This window comes from Aegilops tauschii, chromosome 5 (assembly GCF_002575655.3).
Source record: "Aegilops tauschii subsp. strangulata cultivar AL8/78 chromosome 5, Aet v6.0, whole genome shotgun sequence".
Lineage (NCBI taxonomy): Eukaryota > Viridiplantae > Streptophyta > Magnoliopsida > Poales > Poaceae > Aegilops > Aegilops tauschii.
Window position 1 is genome coordinate 356,649,094 of NC_053039.3, and position 25,536 is coordinate 356,674,629.

The 25,536-nt window shown below is 45.0% G+C and overlaps 1 protein-coding gene across 1 annotated transcript; it reads right to left on the reverse strand.

Moving 5' to 3' along the window:
* Positions 1-23,677: 23,677 nt before the first annotated feature.
* LOC109760271 (uncharacterized) lies at positions 23,678-24,675 on the reverse strand. Its single transcript, XM_020319099.3, has 2 exons — positions 24,324-24,675; positions 23,678-24,197 (listed from the first exon to the last, which is right to left on the reverse strand). The coding sequence occupies exon 2, from the start codon at positions 24,192-24,194 to the stop codon at positions 23,766-23,768; it is 429 nt and encodes a 142-aa protein (XP_020174688.2). The 5' UTR covers positions 24,195-24,197; positions 24,324-24,675; the 3' UTR covers positions 23,678-23,765.
* Between the last annotated feature and the right edge of the window lie 861 nt (positions 24,676-25,536).

Consider the following 25,536-nt stretch of genomic DNA (forward strand, 5'->3'; position numbering starts at 1 on the left):
AAAATGTATGAATATATATGTCAAAAATGTTTTTTTGTTCATAGAAAGTTTTTTGTTCATATATAAAAAGTTTTTATATATGACAATGGATATATATTCGATATATATGAGAAATGATGATCCACATGGAAAAGTTTTATATATGCAAAAGTTACAATTTTAGAAAAGTTTTATATATCTAGCTAGGAAGGGAAGAAGAAGAAAAAGAAGGATAGGAAAGAAGAAAATAAGAAGAGGAAAGAAAGAAGAAGAGGAGAGGAAGAAGAGGAGATATAAATAAGAAGAGGAAAAAACAAGAAAAAGAAGAGGAGAAGAAGAAAGGAATAGAGGAGAAGAAGAAAAAAATAGAAATATTCTATTTTTTTCTTCTTCTCCTCTATTCCTTTCTTCTTCTCCTCTTTTTTCTTCTTCTTTTTTTTCTTCTTTTTTTTCTTCTTTTTTTTTTCTTATTTTTTTCTTCAATCCTCTCCTCTATTCCTTTCTTCTTCTCTCCTCTTTTTATTTCTTCTTCATTTTCTTATGTTTTATCGGGTCTGTCGTCGTCGATATATACCCCTCCCGATAACTTCAAGACGAGGGGGGATAACTTCAACACGAGGGGGGTCGATATACCCACTCCCCGATAACATTATTTTCCCGTGTATATATGTCGTCGTTGTCGATATAACCCCCTCCTGATAACTTCAACACGTGGGGGGTCGATATACCCCCTCCCCGATAACATTATTTTCCCGTGTATGTATGTTGTCGTTGTCGATATTACCCCCTCCCGATAACTTCAACACGAGGGGGGATAACTTCAACACGAGGGGGGGTCGATATACCCCCTCCTCGATAACATTATTTCCCCGTGTATGTATGTCGTCGTTGTCGATATAAAACCCCCTCCCGATAACTTCAACACGTGGGGGGGGGGTCGATATATACCCCCTCCCCGATAACATTATTTTCCCGTGTATGTATGTCGTCGTTGTCGATATATATAACTCCCTCCCAGATAACTTCGACATGATGGACGGTCGATATGTATACCCCCTCTCGACCGTGATAACTTATACCACGGGAGCACCCCCCGGCCCTCTCGCTCGACCAAAACTCTCGAGGACACCCAAACCCTAGAAAAAACGATGTCGGTCTCCTACCCCCTCCCGCCGCGCCCCTACCCTTGAAGCGTTGCCTAGGCCACCCCAAACCCGGAATAAGCTAGGTCTACATTTGCACTAATATATCCACCTGTTGTCATGTTTGTGTAATAATTGCCATGTTGTAATATTTGCAGAAACAATGGAGCACGGACGAGATGAGCAAGCAGAAGATGTGTTGGGGGACATAATCTTAGCCGGAGGTGATATCTTGTCGTATCTTAACGACAATGATGGTTTGGAAGAACAGGGTGAAGAAGCAGGCTGCGGTGATCAAAGAGTGGAGGAGGAAAGACATGATTATGATGGCTCCGGTGACCCAATGCTGGTGCAAGAAGGAGCCCGTGGTGACGGCTCCGGTGACCGAACAGAGTCCGGCCAGGTAAATATATTAGTTAAGCCTGTGCTGACTAGCTAATTGATGCATTCATTGTTTTGGTATGTACACATATTAATTAACACTCGTCTTTCTTCTTTTTTCTAGCCCTCCGAATCGAGCACAACTGCGGTAAAGAGACGAGGCCCGAAGAGAAAGTTCCGCTCGGATGAAAGGTTTGAGATCACAGCAATTGCGCGCGACGGCCAACCAATTGAACCCCTCCGGACAAAGGATGCTTTTGCTGCTCAGTGCGGGGTTCTAGTTAGGGACAAGATCCCGATCAACATCCACCAATGGTATAAGCCTAAGAAGGAAGACCCTGAGGTGTCTTATGTCAATGATATGCAGAAAGATGATCTTTGGACTGAGCTGAAGGCAAATTTCACCGTACCGCCAGAGAAGGATCCGGAGAAGCCAGTTATAGAGCAATTAATCAAGTCTCATGCTTTGAAGAAGATGGCAGACCTATTCAGGAGGTGGAAGAATGAGCTGAAAACTTTTGTCGACAAAGAAGAGACACCAGAATTCGTCGGCCGGTATGAGAAGATCAGAGATCACTGGCCCGCATTTGTGGCCCACAAGACATCGGAAAAGAGTAGGAAGATGTCAGCGACAAACAAGCAGAATGCTGCGAAGAAGAAGCTTCACCATCGCACGGGGTCAGGTGGCTACCTCAAAGCCCGGCCTAAGTGGGCCAAGTCTGAGAGGGATCTGCTTGATAAAGGGATCGAACCAGAGACAATGAACTGGCCAGACCTTTGCCGGACTTGGTTCTTCGGGGCTGGCGGAACCTTGGACCCTGTATCAGGGAGGTGTCGTTGGACGGACGAGCAACTTGCAATACCCGTCAAGAAGCTTAAGCACTATATCGATGCAGCGCATCAAGGGACGTTCGTTCCAGACAGAGAGAACGACGAGCTCACAATGGCCCTCGGGAATCCTGAGCACCCTGGACGGACACGAGGCACGCCAGGCTCCGTTCCGTGGAAGGCTGGTTTTCCGGACGCGGGCGGTTACAAAACCCAGGAGAGGAGGAAAAAAGTGGAGCAGATCCAAATTCAGCGTCTGCACGAAAGGGTTCAAGTGCTAGAGGAACGAGACGGCAATAGAGATGCCGAAACTGCCCCCGAAGCTACACCGCCATCTCAGCGTAGAAGCAGCGTGGCTTCCACCGAGCTGCCTCAGCTGGAGCATGCGGCTACTCCTAGCAACCCCGTGGATGCTATCACGGAGTCTCAACATTGCCACCTTATGGCGGAATGGCAGAACTTGAAAGTCAAGGTGGCTGTTGGCTCTGTTTTACCTACTGAACCCAGCGCAACCTACCACTGCCGGCAGATTCCAGAAGGATATGCTAGGGTGATGGTGGATGAAATAACGGAGGGATTTGAGGACCTCCAGCTTGACCACCCTACCGGTGAAGGGGAGACTCGGCTGGGTTTAGCTCTGAAGACTCCATGCCTATGGCGGAAGGAGCTCATCAAGCTTCTGAACTGGACGGCTCCGGCGAGTAAGGGCACTCCGCCTCCTGCTCCGCCTCCTCCTCCGGCGAGTGATCAGGGCACTCAGCCTCCTTCTCCGGCGCGTGCCGGCACTCCGCCTCCTTCTCCGCCAGCGCCGGCGCGCCAGAGCAGCCAGCCTCCTCCTTCTCCGCCTTGTCAGCAAGGGCGGAAGAGACCCGCCGCCGCTGCGGCTGCTCCAGCGCATCGTAGTCCTTCTCCTCCGCCTCGTAAGCAAGGAAAGAAGACAGCCGCAGCCTCTCCGTCTGCTCTGCCGGCGTCTAGCAGTACAGCTGCCAGAGGCGGGAGGCAATACAGATTCGGTCCTTCTCTGAAGACTCCAGAGAAGTTACCATATGAGAGGACCGAGGAGGAGAACGCGGAGATCGTGCAAGCCGAAGTGAAGAACTTCTTTGAAGGGGTCAAAGCAAAGAAACATCCACCTCCGGAGGAGAAGGTAGATCCGGTGAAAGCAAAGCGCACTCTGGCTGCCCTGACAAAACCACCAAAGTCTCCGCCAAGAGGCAACTATGAGCGCGTTCTTGGAAAGGCATATGCCGAAGCGGAGCGGTCGGGAAGTACTGTCAGTGATAAAAGGATGAAAGAACGACGAGCTGGGAAAAAATGCCCAGCTCGGCGAACAAGCGAACCAATCGTGCCCCCCGCTCAAGGTGTCAAAAGACATCGTCGCTAATGATCCGGGTATGGTGCCCGGTTATAGCAATCTTGGAGATTACCTGCCCGACGATGTACATTATGAAATCATGGAGGTGGACAACCACAAATACCATTACGGGAAGCCTCTCGTCAAAGATGTCAGATCTCTAAGCACGATGATGCGAAGACTACATTATTGGTACATGAAAACCTGCAGAGAGTCTGATGGGATGAGTACTTCGACGCTGAGAGTTAAACCGGAGCATGACCTGGTTGGAATTGAACTGCTGAATGTTCCATTTGAGGATTTCTTCCAGTTTTACAATCTAAAGTCCCTCGATAAAACAACGATCACTTGCTACTGTCGGTAAGTAGTACTACTTCTGTCATTATGTCTCTCTATATAGGTCAGCTCTTTCATTGCATGTATTTATACTTATCCTCACTATATTATGCAGATTGAAGATCGCCGAATTGAAGAAAAGACAAATCGGTGATATTGGGTTCATCAACACAAATCTCATAGATGCATATACGGTTGAAAAACCTCCCAAAGAAGCCGAGGCCAACTTGCTACAATCGTTGGTATTAAATCAAAACAAAGATATAATACTCTTTCCTTACAACTTCAAGTGAGTGTTACTGTCTTCTGCATATTCGGTTTCCCTTATTAGTCCAGGTTATGGTAATGTAATTGATGACTTATGCATGCATGCGCAGCTTCCACTATATTCTCCTAGAGATTAAGCTTGAGCCGGGAGTAGTAATCGTCTTATACTCGAGAGGAAAAGATCCCCAGGACTATGCGAACATCACTCAAATGCTCCAGAAGTAAGTTAAATCGATCATTATCCACCATATACGCAACTTTGTTCATTTCCTGATATCAAGTAATTGTTTTCTTTGTCTGGCAGGGTTTGGAGAAAATTCACCTCAAAAGCCCCGGGACTGCCGAACCAGCTGCAATTTAGACACCCGAAAGTAAGTACTATAGTAGCATGTTCCGCGCATCTCCTAGTGATTCAAGCGCTAGTTTGATCAATACCATTTAGCATGCTTGCTTATCAGTTTGATTGACCTCTATTTCTTGTAAAGTGGTTGTGGCAGCTGAAGGAAATATGCCCTAGAGGCAATAATAAAGTATTATATATTTCCTTATATCATGATAAATGTTTATTATTCATGCTAGAATTGTATTAACCGGAAACATAATACATGTGTGAATACATAGACAAACAGAGTGTCACTAGTATGCCTCTACTTGACTAGCTCGTTAATCAAAGATGGTTATGTTTCCTAGCCATAGACATGAGTTGTCATTTGATTAACGGGATCACCTCATTAGGAGAATGACGTGATTGACATGACCCATTACGTTAGCTTAGCACCCGATCGTTTAGTATGTTGCTATTGCTTTCTTCATGACTTATACATGTTCCTATGACTATGAGATTATGCAACTCCCGTTTACCGGAGGAACACTTTGTGTGCTACCAAACGTCACAACATAACTGGGTGATTATAAAGGTGCTCTACAGGTGTCTCCAAAGGTACTTGTTGGTTTGGCGTATTTCGAGATTAGGATTTGTCACTCCGATTGTCGGAGAGGTATCTCTGGGCCCACTCGGTAATGCACATCACTATAAGCCTTGCAAGCATTGTGACTAATGAGTTAGTTGCGGGATGATGTATTACAGAACGAGTAAAGAGACTTGCCGGTAACGAGATTGAACTAGGTATCGAGATACCGACGATCGAATCTCGGGCAAGTAACATACCGATGACAAAGGGAACAACGTATGTTGTTATGCGGTCTGGCCGATAAAGATCTTCATAGAATATGTGGGAGCCAATATGGGCATCCAGGTCCCGCTATTGGTTATTGACCGGAGAGGTGTCTCGGTCATGTCTACATAGTTCTCTAACCCAAAGGGTCCGCACGCTTAAAGTTACGATGACAGTTATATTATGAGTTTATGCGATTTGATGTACCGAAGGTTGTTCGGAGTCCCGGATGTGATCACAGACATGACGAGGAGTCTCGAAATGGTTGAGACGTAAAGATTGATATATTGGACGACTATATTCGGACACCGGAAGTGTTCCGGAGAAGTTTCGGATTAAACCGGAGTGCCGGAGGGTTACCGGAACCCCCGGGGAAGTATTGGGCCTTGGTGGGCCTTGAGGGGAGAGAGAGGGCAGCAGCCAGGAGGTGGCGCGCCCGCTCCCAAGGGGAGTCCTAGTTGGACTAGGAGAGGGGGGCGCAGCCCCCTTTCCCTCTCCCTCTCCCTCTCTTTCCTTCGCCCCTTCTTTCCTAGTAGGACTAGGAAAGGGGAGTCCTACTCCTACTAGGAGGAGGACACCCCCTCTCTCCTTGGCGCGCCTAGGGCAGCCGGCCTCCCCCTTGCTCCTTTATATACGGGGGCAGGGGGCACCTAAGAACACACTTGATATACGATATTTTAGCCGTGTGCGGTGCCCCCCTCCACCAGATTACACCTCGATAATACCGTCGCGGAGCTTAGGCGAAGCCCTGCGTCGGTGGAACATCATCATCGTCACCACGCCGTCGTGCTGACGAAACTCTCCCTCAACACTCGGCTGGATCGGAGTTCGAGGGACGTCATCGAGCTGAACGTGTGTAGAACTTGGAGGTGCCGTACGTTCGGTACTTGATCAGTCGGATCATGAAGACGTACGACTACATCAACCGCGTTGTGATAACGCTTCCGCTGTCGGTCTACGAGGGTACATGGACAACACTCTCCCCTCTCGTTGCTATGCATCACCATGATCTTGCGTGTGCGTAGGAATTTTTTTGAAATTACTACGTTCCCCAACAGTGGTATCAGAGCCTGGTTTTACGCGTTGATGCTATGCACGAGTAGAACACAAGTGAGTTGTGGGCGATATAAGTCATACTGCTTACCAGCATGTCATACTTTGGTTCAGCGGTATTGTGAGATGAAGCGGCCCGGACCGACATTACGCGTACGCTTACGCGAGATTGGTTTCACCGTTCGGAGCACTCGTTGCTTAAAGGTGACTGGCGGGTGTCTGTCTCTCTCACTTTAGTTGAACCGAGTGTGGCTACGCCCGGTCCTTGCGAAGGTTAAAACATCACCAACTTGACAAACTATCGTTGTGGTTTTGATGCGTAGGTAAGAACGGTTCTTGCTAAGCCCGTAGCAGCCACGTAAAACATGCAACAACAAAGTAGAGGACGTCTAACTTATTTTTGCAGGGCATGTTGTGATGTGATATGGTCAAGACATGATGTGATATAATGTGTTGTATGAGATGATCATGTTTTGTCACCGAGTTATCGGCAACTGGCAGGAGCCATATGGTTGTCGCTTTATTGTATGAGATGCAATCGCCATGTAATAGTTTTACTTTATCACTAAGCGGTAGCGATAGTCGTAAAAGCTATAAGTTGGCGAGACGACAACGATACTACGATGGAGATCAAGGTGTCGAGCCGGTGACGATGGTGATCATGACGGTGCTTCGGAGATGGAGATCACGAGCACGGTGCTTCGGAGATGGAGATCACAAGCACAAGATGATGATGGCCATATCATATCACTTATATTGATTGCATGTGATGTTAATCCTTTATGCATCTTATCTTGCTTTGATTGACGGTAGCATTATAAGATGATCTCTCACTAAAATTTCAAGACAAAAGTGTTCTCCCTGAGTATGCACCGTTGCGAAAGTTCTTCATGCTGAGACACCACGTGTTAATCGGGTGTGATAGGCTCTACGTTCAAATACAACGGGTGCAAAACAGTTGCACACGCGGAATACTCAGGTTAAACTTGACGAGCCTAGCATATGTACAGATATGGCCTCGGAACACAGAGACCGAAAGGTCGAGCGTGAATCATATAGTAGATATGATCAACATAGTGATGTTCACCATTGAAACTACTCCATCTCACGTGTTAATCGGACATGGTTTAGTTGCTTTGGATCACGTAATCACTTAGATGATTAGAGAGATGTCTATCTAAGTGGGAGTTCTTAAGTAATATGATTAATTGAACTTAAATTTATCATGAACTTAGTACCTGATAGTATCTTGCTTGTCTATGTTAATTGTAGATAAATGGCCCGTGCTGTTGTTCCGTTGAATTTTAATGCGTTCCTTGAGAAAGCTAAGTTGAAAGATGATGGTAGCAATTACACAGACTGGGTCCGTAACTTGAGGATTATCCTCATTGCTGCACAGAAGAATTACGTCCTGGAAGCACCGCTAGGTGCCAGGCCTCCTGCAAGAGCTACGCCAGAAGTTATGAACGTCTGGCAAAGCAAAGCTGATGACTACTCAATAGTTCAGTGTGCCATGCTTTACGGCTTAGAACCGGGACGTCAACGATGTTTTGAACGTCATGGAGCATATGAGATGTTCCAGGAGTTGAAGTTAATATTTCAAGCAAATGCCCGGATTGAGAGATATGAAGTCTCCAATAAGTTCTATAGCTGCAAGATGGAAGAGAATAGTTCTGTCAGTGAGCATATACTCAGAATGTCTGGGTATAATAATCACTTGATTCAACTGGGAGTTCAACTTCCGGATGATTGCGTCATTGACAGAATTCTTCAATCACTGCCACCAAGCTACAAGAGCTTCGTGATGAACTATAACATGCAAGGGATGGATAAGACGATTCCCGAGCTCTTCGCAATGCTAAAGGCAGCGGAGGTAGAAATCAAAAAGGAGCACCAAGTGTTGATGGTCAGTAAAACCACTAGTTTCAAGAAAAAGGGCAAAGGGAAGAAGAAAGGGAACTTCAAGAAGAACAGCAAGCAAGTTGCTGTTCAGGAGAAGAAATCCAAGTCTGGACCTAAGCCTGAAACTGAGTGCTTCTACTGTAAGCAGACTGGCCACTGGAAGCGGAACTGCCCCAAGTATTTGGCGGATAAGAAGGATGGCAAGGTTAACAAAGGTATATGTGATATACATGTTATTGATGTGTACCTTACTAATACTCGCAGTAGCACCTGGGTATTTGATACTGGTTCTGTTGCTAATATTTGCAACTCAAAACAGGGGCTACGGATTAAGCGAAGTTTGGCTAAGGACGAGGTGACGATGCGCGTGGGAAATGGTTCCAAAGTCGATGTGATCGCCGTCGGCACGCTACCTCTACATCTACCTTCGGGATTAGTTTTAGACCTAAATAATTGTTATTTGGTGCCAGCGTTGAGCATGAACATTATATCTGGATCTTGTTTAATGCGAGACGGTTATTCATTTAAATCAGAGAATAATGGTTGTTCTATTTATATGAATAATATCTTTTATGGTCATGCACCCTTGAAGAGTGGTCTATTTTTAATGAATCTCGATAGTAGTGATACACATATTTATAATGTTGAAGCCAAAAGATGCAGAGTTAATAATGACAGTGCAACTTATTTGTGGCACTGCCGTTTGGGTCATATCGGTGTAAAGCGCATGAAGAAACTCCATACTGATGGAATTTTGGAATCACTTGGTACTTGCGAACCGTGCCTTATGGGCAAGATGACCAAAACACCGTTCTCCGGAACTATGGAGAGAGCAACAGATTTGTTGGAAATCATACATACAGATGTATGTGGTCCGATGAATATTGAGGCTCGTGGCGGATATCGTTATTTTCTAACCTTCACAGATGATTTGAGCAGATATGGGTATATCTACTTAATGAAACATAAGTCTGAAACATTTGAAAAGTTCAAAGAATTTCAGAGTGAAGTTGAAAATCATCGTAACAAGAAAATAAAATTCCTACGATCTAATCATGGAGGAGAATATTTGAGTTACGAGTTTGGTCTACATTTGAAACAATGCGGAATAGTTTCGCAACTCACGCCACCCGGAACACCACAGCGTAATGGTGTGTCCGAACGTCGTAATCGTACTTTATTAGATATGGTGCGAACTATGATGTCTCTTACTGATTTACCGCTATCGTTTTGGGGTTATGCTTTAGAGACGGCTGCATTCACTCTAAATAGGACACCATCGAAATCCGTTGAGACGACGCCTTTTGAACTATGGTTTGGCAAGAAACCAAAGTTGTCGTATCTTAAAGTTTGGGGTTGCGATGCTTATGTGAAGAAACTTCAACCTGATAAGCTCGAACCTAAATCGGAGAAATGTGTATTCATAGGATACCCAAAGGAGACCGTTGGGTACACCTTCTATCACAGATCCGAAGGCAAGATATTCGTTGCTAGAAATGGATCCTTTCTAGAGAAGGAGTTTCTCTCGAAAGATGTGAGTGGGAGGAAAGTAGAACTTGATGAGGTAACTGTACCTGCTCCCTTATTGGAAAGTAGATCATCGCAGAAATCAGTTTCTGCGACACCTACACCAAGTAGTGAGGAAGTTAATGATAATGATCATGAAACTTCAGATCAAGTTATTACTGAACTTTGTAGGTCAACTAGATCAAGATCCGCACCAGAGTGGTACGGTAATCCTGTTCTGGAGGTCATGTTACTAGACCATGGCGAACCTACGAACTATGAAGAAGCGATGGTGAGCCCAGATTCCGCAAAATGGCTTGAAGCCATGAAATCCGAGATGGGATCCATGTATGAGAACAAAGTATGGACTTTGGTTGACTTGCCCGATGGTCGGCAAGCCATTGAAAATAAATGGATCTTCAAGAAGAAGACTGACGCTGATGGTAATGTTACTGTCTATAAAGCTCGACTTGTTGCGAATGGTTTTCAACAAGTTCAAGGGATTGACTACGATGAGACCTTCTCACCCGTAGCGATGCTTAAGTCTGTCCGAATCATGTTAGCAATTGCCGCATTTTATGATTATGAAATTTGGCAAATGGATGTCAAAACTGCGTTCCTGAATGGATTTCTGGAAGAAGAGTTGTATATGATGCAACCGGAAGGTTTTGTCGATCCAAAGGGAGCTAACAAAGTGTGCAAGCTCCAGCGATCCATTTATGGACTGGTGCAAGCCTCTCGGAGTTGGAATAAACGCTTTGATAGTGTGATCAAAGCATTTGGTTTTATACAGACTTTTGGAGAGGCCTGTATTTACAAGAAAGTGAGTGGGAGCTCGATAGCATTTCTGATATTATATGTGGATGACATATTACTGATTGGAAATGATATAGAATTTCTGGATAGCATAAAGGGATACTTTAATAAGAGTTTTTCAATGAAAGACCTTGGTGAAGCTGCATATATATATATTAGGCATTAAGATCTATAGAGATAGATCAAGACACTTAATTGGACTTTCACAAAGCACATACCTTGACAAAGTTTTGAAGAAGTTCAAAATGGATCAAGCAAAGAAAGGGTTCTTGCCTGTACTACAAGGTGTGAGATTGAGTAAGACTCAATGCCCGACCACTGCAGAAGATAGAGAGAAGATGAAAGATATTCCCTATGCTTCAGCCATAGGCTCTATCATGTATGCAATGCTGTGTACCAGACCTGATGTGTGCCTTGCTATAAGTTTAGCAGGGAGGTACCAAAGTAATCCAGGAGTGGATCACTGGACAGCGGTCAAGAACATCCTGAAATACCTGAAAAGGACTAAGGATATGTTTCTCGTATATGGAGGTGACAAAGAGCTCATCGTAAGGGGTTACGTTGATGCAAGCTTTGACACTGATCCGGACGGTTCGAAATCGCAAACCGGATACGTATTTACATTGAACGGTGGAGCTGTCAGTTGGTGCAGTTCCAAGCAAAGTGTCGTGGCGGGATCTACGTGTGAAGCGGAATACATAGCTGCTTCGGAAGCAGCGAATGAAGGAGTCTGGATGAAGGAGTTCATATCCGATCTAGGTGTCATACCTAGTACATCGGGACCAATGAAAATCTTTTGTGATAATACTGGTGCAATTGCCTTAGCAAAGGAATCCAGATTTCACAAGAGAACCAAGCACATCAGAAGACGCTTCAATTCCATCCGGGATTTAGTCCAGGTGGGAGACATAGAAATTTGCAAGATACATACGGATCTGAATGTAGCAGACCCGTTGACTAAGCCTCTTCCACGAGCAAAACATGATCAGCACCAAGACTCCATGGGTGTAAGAATCATTACTATGTAATCTAGATTATTGACTCTAGTGCAAGTGGGAGACTGAAGGAAATATGCCCTAGAGGCAATAATAAAGTATTATATATTTCCTTATATCATGATAAATGTTTATTATTCATGCTAGAATTGTATTAACCGGAAACATAATACATGTGTGAATACATAGACAAACAGAGTGTCACTAGTATGCCTCTACTTGACTAGCTCGTTAATCAAAGATGGTTATGTTTCCTAGCCATAGACATCAGTTGTCATTTGATTAACGGGATCACCTCATTAGGAGAATGACGTGATTGACATGACCCATTACGTTAGCTTAGCACCCGATCGTTTAGTATGTTGCTATTGCTTTCTTCATGACTTATACATGTTCCTATGACTATGAGATTATGCAACTCCCGTTTACCGGAGGACCACTTTGTGTGCTACCAAACGTCACAACGTAACTGGGTGATTATAAAGGTGCTCTACAGGTGTCTCCAAAGGTACTTGTTGGGTTGGCGTATTTCGAGATTAGGATTTGTCACTCCGATTGTCGGAGAGGTATCTCTGGGCCCACTCGGTAATGCACATCACTATAAGCCTTGCAAGCATTGTGACTAATGAGTTAGTTGCGGGATGATGTATTACAGAACGAGTAAAGAGACTTGCCGGTAACGAGATTGAACTAGGTATCGAGATACCGACGATCGAATCTCGGGCAAGTAACATACCGATGACAAAGGGAACAACGTATGTTGTTATGCGGTCTGGCCGATAAAGATCTTCATAGAATATGTGGGAGCCAATATGGGCATCCAGGTCCCGCTATTGGTTATTGACCGGAGAGGTGTCTCGGTCATGTCTACATAGTTCTCTAACCCAAAGGGTCCGCACGCTTAAAGTTACGATGACAGTTATATTATGAGTTTATGCGATTTGATGTACCGAAGGTTGTTCGGAGTCCCGGATGTGATCACGGACATGACGAGGAGTCTGAAATGGTCGAGACGTAAAGATTGATATATTGGACGACTATATTCGGACACCGGAAGTGTTCCGGAGAAGTTTCGGATTAAACCGGAGTGCCGGAGGGTTACCGGAACCCCCCGGGGAAGTATTGGGCCTTGGTGGGCCTTGAGGGGAGAGAGAGGGCAGCAGCCAGGAGGTGGCGCGCGCCCTCCCAAGGGGAGTCCTAGTTGGACTAGGAGAGGGGGGCGCAGCCCCCTTTCCCTCTCCCTCTCCCTCTCTTTCCTTCCCCCCTTCTTTCCTAGTAGAACTAGGAAAGGGGAGTCCTACTCCTACTAGGAGGAGGACACCCCCTCTCTCCTTGGCGCGCCTAGGGCAGCCGGCCTCCCCCTTGCTCCTTTATATACGGGGGCAGGGGGGCACCTAAGAACACACTTGATATACGATATTTTAGCCGTGTGCGGTGCCCCCCTCCACCAGATTACACCTCGATAATACCGTCACGGAGCTTAGGCGAAGCCCTGCGTCGGTGGAACATCATCATCGTCACCACGCCGTCGTGCTGACGAAACTCTCCCTCAACACTCGGCTGGATCGGAGTTCGAGGGACGTCATCGAGCTGAACGTGTGTAGAACTTGGAGGTGCCGTACGTTCGGTACTTGATCGGTCGGATCGTGAAGACGTACGACTACATCAACCGCGTTGTGATAACGCTTCCGCTGTCGGTCTACGAGGGTACGTGGACAACACTCTCCCCTCTTGTTGCTATGCATCACCATGATCTTGCGTGTGCGTAGGAATTTTTTGAAATTACTACGTTCCCCAACAGCAGCAACCCGGGAATAATTACTGTGGATACTACGTTTGCGAGTCCATCCGCTACCATACCTGTGAGCGGGGCTCCACTGAAGAACAATATGAAGTGCGTAAGCAATAATATTCACAATTTTATTTTATTACCATCATTTGTGTTGAGTTTCATTTATTCATATATATATGTATTGACCCCCTTCTTCAAATTAGATTTTTCGGAAGCGGGATCAACTCCTAGCAGAAGATCGTATGCTAGGAATTCAAGAGGAATTGGCGGCATTCTTCCTTGACCACGTGATCGCTGAAAACGGAGAATACTAAGTGGACCCTGTGTTCCTACAATATAATTAGGAGATTGTATTGTAAGAGAGAATTATTGTATATATGTAGCCGGTAGTGTCGGATAGATATACGAGAACTTGTTGTTCGACCAATATCTCGGAGAAGGAGAGGCGGTCGATATCACTTCTCTCTGTATGCATATGTTCATGACGATCTTCTGTTTCCTTCATTTGATTACTAGCTAGCGTGTCTACTCCTCTCCATACGTATATAGTACGTAGCGTCGACCAAGCACGGAGATAAGAGAGGACACTTCTCTCTATTAATTAGCTAGCTAACACAATATATGAAACACCTAAATTAACCCCCCAAAACCCCTAAACCACCCCCTTTCAAAAAAACCCAAAAACCTCAGCTCCTGCCAGGTGCTGACGCGTGGATGCCTATTGGTCCCGGTTGGTGGCACCAACCGGGACCAAAGGCCCTCCTGCCTGGGCTCCCCGCACCGGCCACGTGGACGGCCTTTAGTCCCGGTTCGTGTAAGAACCGGGACTAAAGGGCTAGGGCATTAGTAACGACCCTTTAGTCCCGGTTCCTGAACCGGGACTAAAGGCCCTTATGAACCGGGGTAAAAGCCCCTTTTCCTACTAGTGTACTGCCGTTCCAAGAAAATGTGTATGCGCCAAACTCTAAACCTTCAAATGAAATTCTGTTTTGTATGCTCGAATAGCTCATGTATCAACTAGGGTTGTCTGTATCTTCCATGCTAGGCGGGTTATTCTCAAGAGGGGTGGACTCCGCTCCTCACTCACGAGAAAATGGCTGGTCACCAGGATGCCCAGTCCCATGCTTTAAAAGCAAATCAAATCAAAATAATTGCAAACAAAACTCCCCCGGGACTCTTGTTAGTTGGAGGCACTCGTTGTTTCGAGCAAGCCATGGATTGATGCTTATTGGTGGAGGGGGAGTATAAACTTTACCATTCTGTTTGGGAACCACCTATAATGTGTGTAGCATGGAAGATATCGCCATATCTCGGTTGTTGTTTTGACAATGAAAGTATGCCGCTCAAAATATTATCTATCTCTATTTCAAAATCGAGCTCTGGCACCTCTATAAATCCCTGCTTCCCTCTGCGAAGGGCCTATCTATTTACTTTTATGTCGAGTCATCACCCTCTTATTAAAAAGCACCAGCTAGAGAGCACTGCTGTCATTAGCATCCATTACTATTAGTTTATATTGGGTATGACTATGACTGGATCTCTTTTACCATGGATTACAAAGTTTAGTCAGTCCTTGATCTTTAAAGGTGCTCTGCATTTATGTTTTGCGGTCTCAAAAAGGGCTAGCGAGATACCATCTTGTTACATCATATTATGATTGTTTTGAGAAAGTGTTGTCATCCGAGATTTATTATTATTGCTCGCTAGTTGATTATTCCATTGACATGAGTAAACATGAGACCTAAGTGTTATTGTGAATATGGTTAGTTATAATCTTTGCTGAAAACTTGAATGCTGGATTTACATATTTACAACAACAAGAGCAAACAGAGTTTGTAAAAGTTTTTCTTTATCACTTTCAGTTTATCAACTGAATTGCTTGAGGACAAGCAAAGGTTTAAGCTTGGGGGAGTTGATACGTCTCGGTCGTATCTACTTTTCCAAACACTTTTGCCCTTGTTTTGGACTCTAACTTGCATGATTTGAATGGAACTAACCCGGACTGACGCTGTTTTCAACAGAATTGCCATGGTGTTATTTTTATGCAGAAACAAAAGTTCTCGGAATGACCTGAAACTTCACGGAGATTATTTTTGGAAATAATAAAAAATACTGGCGAAAGAATCAAGGCCAGGGGGCCCACACCCTGTCCACGAGGGTGGGAGGCGCGCCTGCCCCCTGGGCGCGCCCCTGCCTCGTGGGCCCCTGGTGCTCCACCGACCTCAACTCCAACTCTATATATTCATGTTCGGGGAGAAAAAAAATCAGAGAGAAGGATTCATCACGTTTTACGATACGGAGCCGCCGCCAAGCCCTAAACTCTCTCGGGAGGGCTGATCTGGAGTCCGTTAGCTCCGGAGAGGGGAATCCGTCGCCATCGTCATCATCAACCATCCTCCATCACCAATTTCATGATGCTCACCGCCGTGCGTGAGTAATTCCATCATAGGCTTGCTGGACGGTGATGGGTTGGATGAGATTTATCATGTAATCGAGTTAGATTTGTTAGGGTTTGATCCCTAGTATCCACTATGTGCCGAGATTGATGTTGCTATGACTTTGCTATGCTTAATGCTTGTCACTAGGGCCCGAGTGCCATGATTCCAGATCTGAACCTATTATGTTTGCATGAATATATGTGAGTTCTTGATCCTATCTTGCAAGTCTATAGTCACCTACTGTGTGTTATGATCCGGCAACCCCGAAGTGACAATAATTGGGACCACTCCCGGTGATGACCATAGTTTGAGGAGTTCATGTATTCACTATGTGTTAATGCTTTGGTCCGGTACTCTATTAAAAGGAGGCCTTAATATCCCTTAGTTTCCGACCCCGCTGCCACGGGAGGGTAGGACAAAAGATGTCATGCAAGTTCTTTTCCATAAGCACGTATGACTAAATTCGGAATACATGCCTACATTACATTGATGAATTGGAGCTAGTTCTGTGTCACCCTATGTTATGACTGTTACATGATGAACCGCATCCGGCATAATTATCCATCACCAATCCAATGCCTACGAGCTTTTCACATATTGTTCTTCGCTTATTTACTTTACCGTTGCCACTGTTACAATCACTACAAAACTATTACTGTTACTTCTGCTACTGTTACTGTTACTATCATACTACTTTGCTACTAAATACTTCGCTGCAGATATTAAGTTATCCAGGTGTGGTTGAATTGACAACTTAACTGCTAATACTTGAGAATATTCTTTGGCTCCCCTTGGGTCGAATCAATAAATTTGGGTTGAATACTCTACCCTCAAAAACTGTTGCGATCCCCTATACTTGTGGGTTATCAAATATCAATACCAAACGAAGTCTAAATGCCAAAAAATATTTGAGTGTGTTTCATGAATGGATCAATGATTGAGCATAATGGGCTAGGGATAGCTTTCTTTAGTGTTGATATTTTGAAAGACATGATTGCTTGTTGATATGCTTGAGTATTGATGTCTTCATGTCAAATATAGACTATTGCTTTGAATCAACTAAAAGTCCAAATGTCCATGCTACAAAAGAAAAGATTAATTGATGAACATTTTAGGCAGCATTCCACATCAAAAATTCTATTTTTATCATTTACCTACTCAAGGACGAGCAGGAATTAAACATGGGGATGCTGATACGTCTCCAACGTATCTATAATTTTTATTGTTCCATGCTGTTATATTATCAATCTTGGATGTTTTATATGCATTTTATATCAAATATATAACATTTTTTCGGACTAACCTATTGACATAGTGCCCAGTGCCAGTTGTGTTTTTTGCTCTTTTTTACTTCACAGAATATCAATACCAAACAAAATCCAAATGCCACGAAACCTTTTGGAGTTTTTTTTCTGGACAGAAGACACCTTGGGAGCCAAGGAAGTGCACGAGGGGATGCCCGTGGGGCCCACTAGGCACGAGGGCGCTGCAGAGGCCCCTGGCGCACCCTGGTAGGTAGTGAGGCCCACGGGAGACCTCTCCACCGACTATCAGCTCTATAAATACTCTAAAATCCCAAAAACCCTAGGGGAGTCGAGAGATCAGAGTTTCCACCGCCCCAAGTTTCAGAACCATGAGATCCAATCTAGAGGCCTTTTCCGGCACCTTGCCGGAGGGGCCAACGGTCACAAAGGGGTTCTTCATCATCACCCTTGCCCCTCCAATGATGCGTGAGTAGTTTACCACATACCTACGGGTCCGCAGGCAGTAGCTAGATGACTTCTTCTCTCTTTTTGATCTTCAATACAATGTTCTCCTTGACGTTCTTGGAGATCTATTTGATGTAAGTCTTTTTTGCGGTGTGTTTGTTAGGATCCGATGAATTGCGGGTTTATGATCAGATCTATCTATGAATATTATTTTAGTATTTGTTGAACTCTCTTATGCATGATTGTTATAGCCTCGTATTTCTTCTTCGAAACTTTGGTTTGGTTTGGCCAACTGCTACTTCTTGAGCTTGCATTGGTTTTTCCCTTGAAGAGGACAGGGTGATGCAGCAAAGTAAAGATACGTATTTCCCCCAGTTTGAGAACCAAGGTATCAATCCAGTAGGAGGTACAAGCAAGTCTCCAATCTATGCACCTGCACAAACAATCAAACACTTGCACTCATACGTCTCCAACATATCTATAATTTATGAAGTATTCATGTTGTTTTATTATCATTCTTGGATGTTTTACAATCATTTTATAGCAACTTTATATCAGTTTTTGGGACTAACCTATTGACCCAGTGCCCAGTGCCAGTTGCTGTTTTTTGCTTGTTTTTTACATCGCAGGAAATCAATATCAAACGGAGTCCAGACACCACGAAATTTTTTGGAGAATTTTTATGGGCGAGAGGAGAACCTGGGGGGGGGGGGGGGTGCCCCGAGGGGGCACAACCCACCAGGGCACGCCTGGCCCCTAGGCGAGCCCAGGTGGGTTGTGCCCACCTCGGTTGCCTCCCGCACCCCCTCTTCGCCCTATAAATTCACAAATATTCCAAAACCCTTGGGGTTAGCCCTAGATCAGAAGTTCCGGCGCCGCAAGGCTCTGTATCCACCGAAAACCAATCTAGACCCCATTCGGGCACCCTGCCGGAGGGGGAATATCACCGGTGGCCTTCTTCATCATCCCGACGGCCACCACGATGAGGAAGGAGTAGTCCACCCTCGGGCTTGAGGGTTTGTACCAGTCGCTATGTGTTTAATCTCTCTCTCTCTCTCTGTCTCGTGTTCTTGAGATGTCACGATCTTGATGTATCGCGGGCTTTGTTAATATAGTCGGATCATATGGTGTTTCCCCTCTCTATCTTTTTGTGATGAATTGAGTTTTTCCCTTTGAGATTTCGTTGTTATCGGATTGAATACTTTTATGGATTTTAGAACACTTGATATATGTCTTGCAATTGAATACTCGTGGTGACAATGGGGTATCGTATTGATTCACTTGATATATGTTTTGGCACTCAATTCGCAGATTCCCGAGGTGACATTGGGGTAATCTATGCATAGGGGTTGATGCACGTTCTTGTCTTTAGTTTCTCCGGTAGAAATCTCGGGGCACTCTTTGAAGTTCTTTGTGTTGGATTGAGTATTATGAATATGAATTTGCTTTGGTGTTATTTTAGTACGAACTCTAGGATAGTTCGAATGGAAAGAATAGCTTTATGTTATTTTAGTACGAACTCTTGAATAGATCGAACGGAAAGAATAGCTTTGAGGTGGTTTCATACCCTACAAACAATTTATTCTTATGTTCTCTACTAGATATGAACTTTGGAGTGAATCTTCATCGCACTTTGAGGGATGGTTATATGATCCAATTATATTAGCATTGTTGAGAGATTGCACTAGCGAAAATGCTAATGATGATTGCACAAGTCATGACAAAAATGTTTCTTATAAACATGTCAATTTTTGCAGAGTGAATTGGGAGTGCAAATGCACACCAAAGAGGGAAGATAGATTTTGTAAGAAGCATAAATATTTGGAAACGAGAATGTTGCAAGAGAGGCTAGATGATTGTGCTGAAAGATTTAAATTTTTTCGCCATCCTTGTGAACTTTGCAATGAACAAGGTCATTTAAATCTCCAATGCAAATTGTTTCATGATCAAATCACGTGCAAAAATTGTGATAACTTGATTACCCTTGAGCATCATAAAGAGCTTAGTCTTCTCTTGGGGTATGAAGAAATGAAACGTATAACTAAGGGTATTCCAAAATTTAATCTCAAGAGATTTCTTGATTTTGATCTAGAGGAAATTTATATGTTTTTGCGGTAAATTGCATTGAGAATCCTTATATTGCCAACTATCTAAAGACAAGAAAACAAATAGAATATGAAGAGAGCACTAATGAAAGGGAAAATATTTCCTAATACCCTCCTAGTGTTTGTTATGATGAATCAGGTAACGAGGTGGAACTTCCTATCCAATCAATCTCTTCAACAAGGAGCTCGAAAAAATTAATTGAACCCACACATGATGTGGTGAAGAAGAAGAAAAGAAGAAAGAATAGAGGTAAAATGGTATCTCTCCCAAATAATTTTGCTTCTATTATTGTTGTGTCCCATGAAAATGAATCAAAAATTATTGTGGAAGATGATGAACTTGATGATGATATTGCTTCTATGTCTTATGGCATAATGTCCGAGAGCACTATTGATGATGATTTTGTTATGCCTATTGCTTGTTGTGATGATTATGATTGGGAAGATAATGACACTTCTTATAATCTTGAAAATATTTTTGGCACTTGCTTGGAAGAATATGATAATAATGTTTGTTATACCGTTGGTGCTATTCATACTATTAATGATGAGAGTGATTATGCTTATGATATGCTAAGCCACAAGCTTGGGGATGCTATGTTTGATGAGAATGACATGTTTGAGAATTTATTTGCCGCAATTAATGTTTGTTCCAAGCTTGGGATGCTATGTTTAATGAAGAAGATCTTTTTAGTCCCCCTACTTTGAATGATCAAATTTGCTATGATGATTGCATGCCTACTATCTATGATGAGAACAAAGTTGCTACTTATGATGATTGTTGTGATGATACTTATGTTATAAAAAGTAGTGATAATTATTGTCATAATTTTGAATATCCTTTTTCTGAACATTACTCTTTTAATGTGGAAACAATTTTTAGCATTCGAGTTTCTTATGATACTCCCACTATTATGAATGAGAATAAAATTGCTTCTATGGAGAGTAATAAATTTTCTATGCTTTTGGATCATGAAAAGAATGCTTTATGTGATGGTTATATTGATGAATCTACTACCTCCATCCGGGTTTTTAAGTCCCCCGACCAGAACGCATGGACCAAGGCAGGATCTGCTGCTGCAGTAGCAGATATTGTGGCAGATCGACGGCCAACGAGCTTCGCGCAGTTACTACTGCATGCATGCAACGCTTCGGTTTTGCCTTGCACACGTGCATGCAGAGTACTCTCGCTTGCATGATCCGCCGTGGGCGCCGTGACCCAATCAGCTTGCTCCCTCTCTAGCATCCATTGGCCAATTCACCATGCCACGGATCGATCAAGCATCCATTGGCCAATTCACGATGCCATGGATCGATCAATGCTCGGCCAGAGAAAAAATGGTGCCACAAGCATCGACACAGCTTCAAATTCTCCTTATAAGAACAACACATGATGCATGCTTTATCGTACTCATTCGTTCTCATCCTTCTTCTAGAACTCCATGGCATTTTTTGATCTAAACCTACCTCCTATAGACTTAGAGGATGGCGGCGGCGAAGGGGAGGCGTTTGGACGTGGGCACGATGGGCCTGCCGGTGGCAGAGTGGGCGCCGGAGGACCACAAGTTGGAGCTCGCGTCGTCGGCCTTCCTCCGCTAGGTCTAGCAGGATGTCGGCGAGGAGCTTTTGACTCGAGCCATGGATCGCTCCCGTCAAGCTCGAGCGGAGGATGCAATCACGGGCGGCTCGATCTTGCCGGTCATACACTAACTATTGGTGGCAGTGCATTTGGATGGCTCAGCGGGAGTGGCTTCATCGGCATGAAGTTTTCGTCGCGCATGATGGCGGTGCTCTCGGAGCGCACGACGGCGGTGCGTATGGCAGGCACGACGACGGTGCTCTCAGCGCGCACGACGGCGGTGCATTCAGGGCGCAGGACGGTGGTGCTCTCGGCGCGCACGACGGTGGTGCGTTCAGGGCGCACGATGGCGGTGCGTTTAGGGCGCACGATGGCAGTGCGTTCAGGGCATATGATGGCGGTGCGTTCAGGGCACACGATGGCGAGCGCGTCAGAGCGAACAGCGGAAGTGCGTTTGGCCACGACGTCGGTGGTCATCAAGACATGGACGTGAATGACAGCCACAGGCACGTCTTTGGCGGGACGATGCTGCAGCCAGCGGTGATGAAGAGAATGGCACAGGAGACGCTCAGGACATGGGTGCGAACAATGGCGATGGACACAACACCGGCACCGGTGGCGACGGGGACGGTGATCAAGGAAACAACGCAGCCGACGGCCATGACACCGGCATTGATCTAAGTAGGTTTGCATTATGTACTGCTTTCATAAGGTGCATATATAACATAGCCATCAATAGTGGAGTTTTTTCTTTTCTAGATTAAATATTTTGTGTTTTATTCATAACTGAAGATTGCACATGTTTAACAAAAGGCTACTGTTATGGTTGTTCCAGATTTCATGGCCAATAAGAAGAGGCGGACATTTTACACCGACGACGATAAGCGTTCATTCTACACAGCCATTTTGGCGATGAATGGTCGTGGTCTGTTGAAACGTGGGGTGACTAGAGAATTGTCAGCTCGAATGAAAGTGCCGGCAAGGGTTCTTTGGCGGGTATGGGATAATGGTAGGCGAGGTGGTGGTGTGAATGCGGTTATCAATAGGAAGCCGGGTAGAGTTGGTAGAAAGCGCATTACACTAGACTCTGTTACTCTAGCGGCCATCCCTCCGAGACACCGCACGACTGTTCGAGATGTTGCCGGTGCAATGAACATGTCGAAGACCACTGTTCACAAGCTGTTGAAGGAGCATGAGTTACGCAAACACACCAATGAGCTTAAGCCTTTGCTAACGGAGGAAAACGAGAAAGCTCGTATCATGTATTGCATTTCAAACCTAGAACCTGCTAGTATGCCGGAGAACTCTATCTTCAAGGATTCATACAACGTCATCCACATTGATGAAAAATGGTTTTATCACACAAGGAGAAGCCAAGGAATTTATTTGGGCATTAACGAGCTGAAGCCCATGAGGCACGCCAAAAACAAGGGACGCATCGAGAAGATCATGTTTCTTGCCGCTGTTGCTAGGCCAAGATTCAATATGCAAGGCAATTGTACTTTTGATGGAAAAATTGGAATTTGGCCCTATGTTGAATGGAAGCCAGCGCAAAGGAGAAGCCTGAACAGGCCTAGGGGAACTATTGAGCTCAAGCCATGCACCACGGTCGGCATGGATAAGAGTCGGGAATATTTGATCAATAAGGTGTTGCCCGCAATCAAGGAGAAGTGTTCGCAAGAGGATCGATGGAAGCCAATCTTCATCCAACAGGACAACACAAAGACACATGTTCGACCTGATGATCCGGCAGTTCTTGCAGCAGCTCATCAAGGTGGTTGGGACATTAGGGTCGTGATGCAGCCGCCTAATTCTTCGGATACTAATGGGTTAGACCTTGGCATCTTCAACTCTCTTTAGTCCATATTTGAAAAGAAGATGCCACAAAATCTTCATGAGATTCTCACGAAAGTGGATGAGACATGGGATGAGCATGATGCAAACAAGTCCAACCGTGTGTTCCTTACCCATCAGGCTATCATGCTGGAAATACTAAGGCACAAGGGCTCAATAGACTATGATCTTCCTCACCTAAAAAAGAGGTCTTTTGAGAGGAGGAGGATCCGCACGCGCAGGCTACCATGCGAGCCTGAGATTGTAGCTAGGGCGCTTGAGTATGTCAATTCCGAGCAGATTTGAATGTATTGCAATCTGTAATGCAATCGTCTCTTTTGGTTAAATGTAACTCTATTTTATGTTATGGCATGCAAGAGTTTAAAACATGCAACTGCACACAGATGTTCATTGTTACTTGCAACATGATTAAACTTAAAACATAGTTAAATTTAAATACTTCGGACGGCAAACCTAGATTCCATCATTCATGCGAAAAGTTCAACATGCAGATGCATGCAAATATTCAGTCTTACATGCAAAATCATCAAACTTAAAACAGGTCAACTCTCATGCTACCATCCTGTTTCACATCTTTTCCTTTTGTTTTTCTTTTCAATTGCTTCCATCCGCCTCTTCATATAGTTCATCATTGCATCGAGACCAGGGCGCGTGCACGAACCTAGAATTTCAGGTGGTATTATCACTTCTTCTTCATCCAAGCCATTACCCACATGCAACATCCATCTTGGCCGAGGAAAGCCATTTCCCACAGACCCTGTCGATCTTGGCCGAGCGAAGCGCTCCTTCATGGCACGGACACACGCGACCTGGCTGACGAACTCCACGACCGCGTCAAGCAACGCAGCGAAGCCATCCTCCTCCTCCATGCCGTGGACACCCGTGACCCGGTCGACGAACGCCGCGACCACGTCGACGAGCGCATCAACGTCATTCATGAGAGCCTCCACCTTGTTCAGCAGCGCGCCAAGGTCCGGACCCATGCCCTGCGTGAAGCCACCTTGTAAGAACAAATGACGCCATGGTGGCCGGGGAAAAATACCATGGGCGTCCGAACTGCACCGGCTAGCATGCATCAACATGACAAGCATGAATAAACCATGAACACTTACCTGAGTACCCCGCGTCGCATCACCAACGACGAGCTCTGCGTGTGCTGGCGCCTCCAAGGCGAGCTCCGCCTGAGTCTCCGCGTCAGGATCGACCTCGATGCCATGCTCGACGAGCGCCCCATCGTCGACGCCGAGCTCTGCGTGCCCACCAACGACGAGGTCGGGTGGCGACGCATCCAAGCCTAGCCCCGCCTGGGTCGCGTTAGGATCGACCTCGACGGCGTGCTGTGCCAGCGCCACATTGTCCACGCCTACCTCCGCCGCAGTATGGACGACATGATGCAGCGCATCCTCTCGCCGGCGCGGTCCAGTGCCAGCAAGCCAGTCTGACGGCCGGCGGCGACGAAGCCCCGTCTTCGGTCACGGCGGCATGCTCGCAAGCTGTCGCGTGGGTGGTTGCGGCGTGCTGGTCGCGCTCGCGTGTGTTCGTGCTTCTGCGGGGTGGAGTACTAGTACTATTAGTAATAGCCCATCTGCATGCAAGTTGTACGCCAGCGGCTTTGAATTGATTGCGCTTTGGGAAGACGCGGTGTTTTCACTTTTTGCATGGCGCCCGAGGCAGCGGCCCTGTAAATGTGGTACGAGCGTGTGGCACTGAGGGGACCTAAAAACTCGGACGGGGGTAGTATTCATGATGCTACTGAATATTATTATGAGAGAGGAACTTATGCTTCATGATGCTCTCTTTATGTTTCACTTCTTAATTATTTTTTATGCGAGCATCACTGAAATCATCATGCCTAGCTAAAAGGCATAAAAGAAAACCGCTTGTTGGAAGACAGCCCAACACTTTTACCTACTATTTTTGTGTGTTCACATGATTATGCTACTGTAGTAATCATGTTTTATTGCTTTTGTTTCAATAAAGTGCCAAGTAAAGCCGTTGGGATAGTGTGGGTGATAGTTGACTTGAATCTGTGCAAAAACAAAAACTTTTGCGCTCAGTCCAGGAATTTGAAAATTCACTGGAATGTGCTTTTGATCTGAAATTTTTACAGGTGATAGATATAAAAATTCTATGTTGTCCTAATTTTTCAGAATTTTTGGAGTAGCAGAAGTATGGTTGGAGTACAGATTACTACAGACTGTTCTGTTTTTGAATGATTCTGTTTTCAATGCATAGTTTGCTTGTTTCCTAGTTTCTATGGCTTATATTGCTCAATATAAATTGTGGAGATGATATGCTATAGTAGCAATTGTGTGGAAACAATTA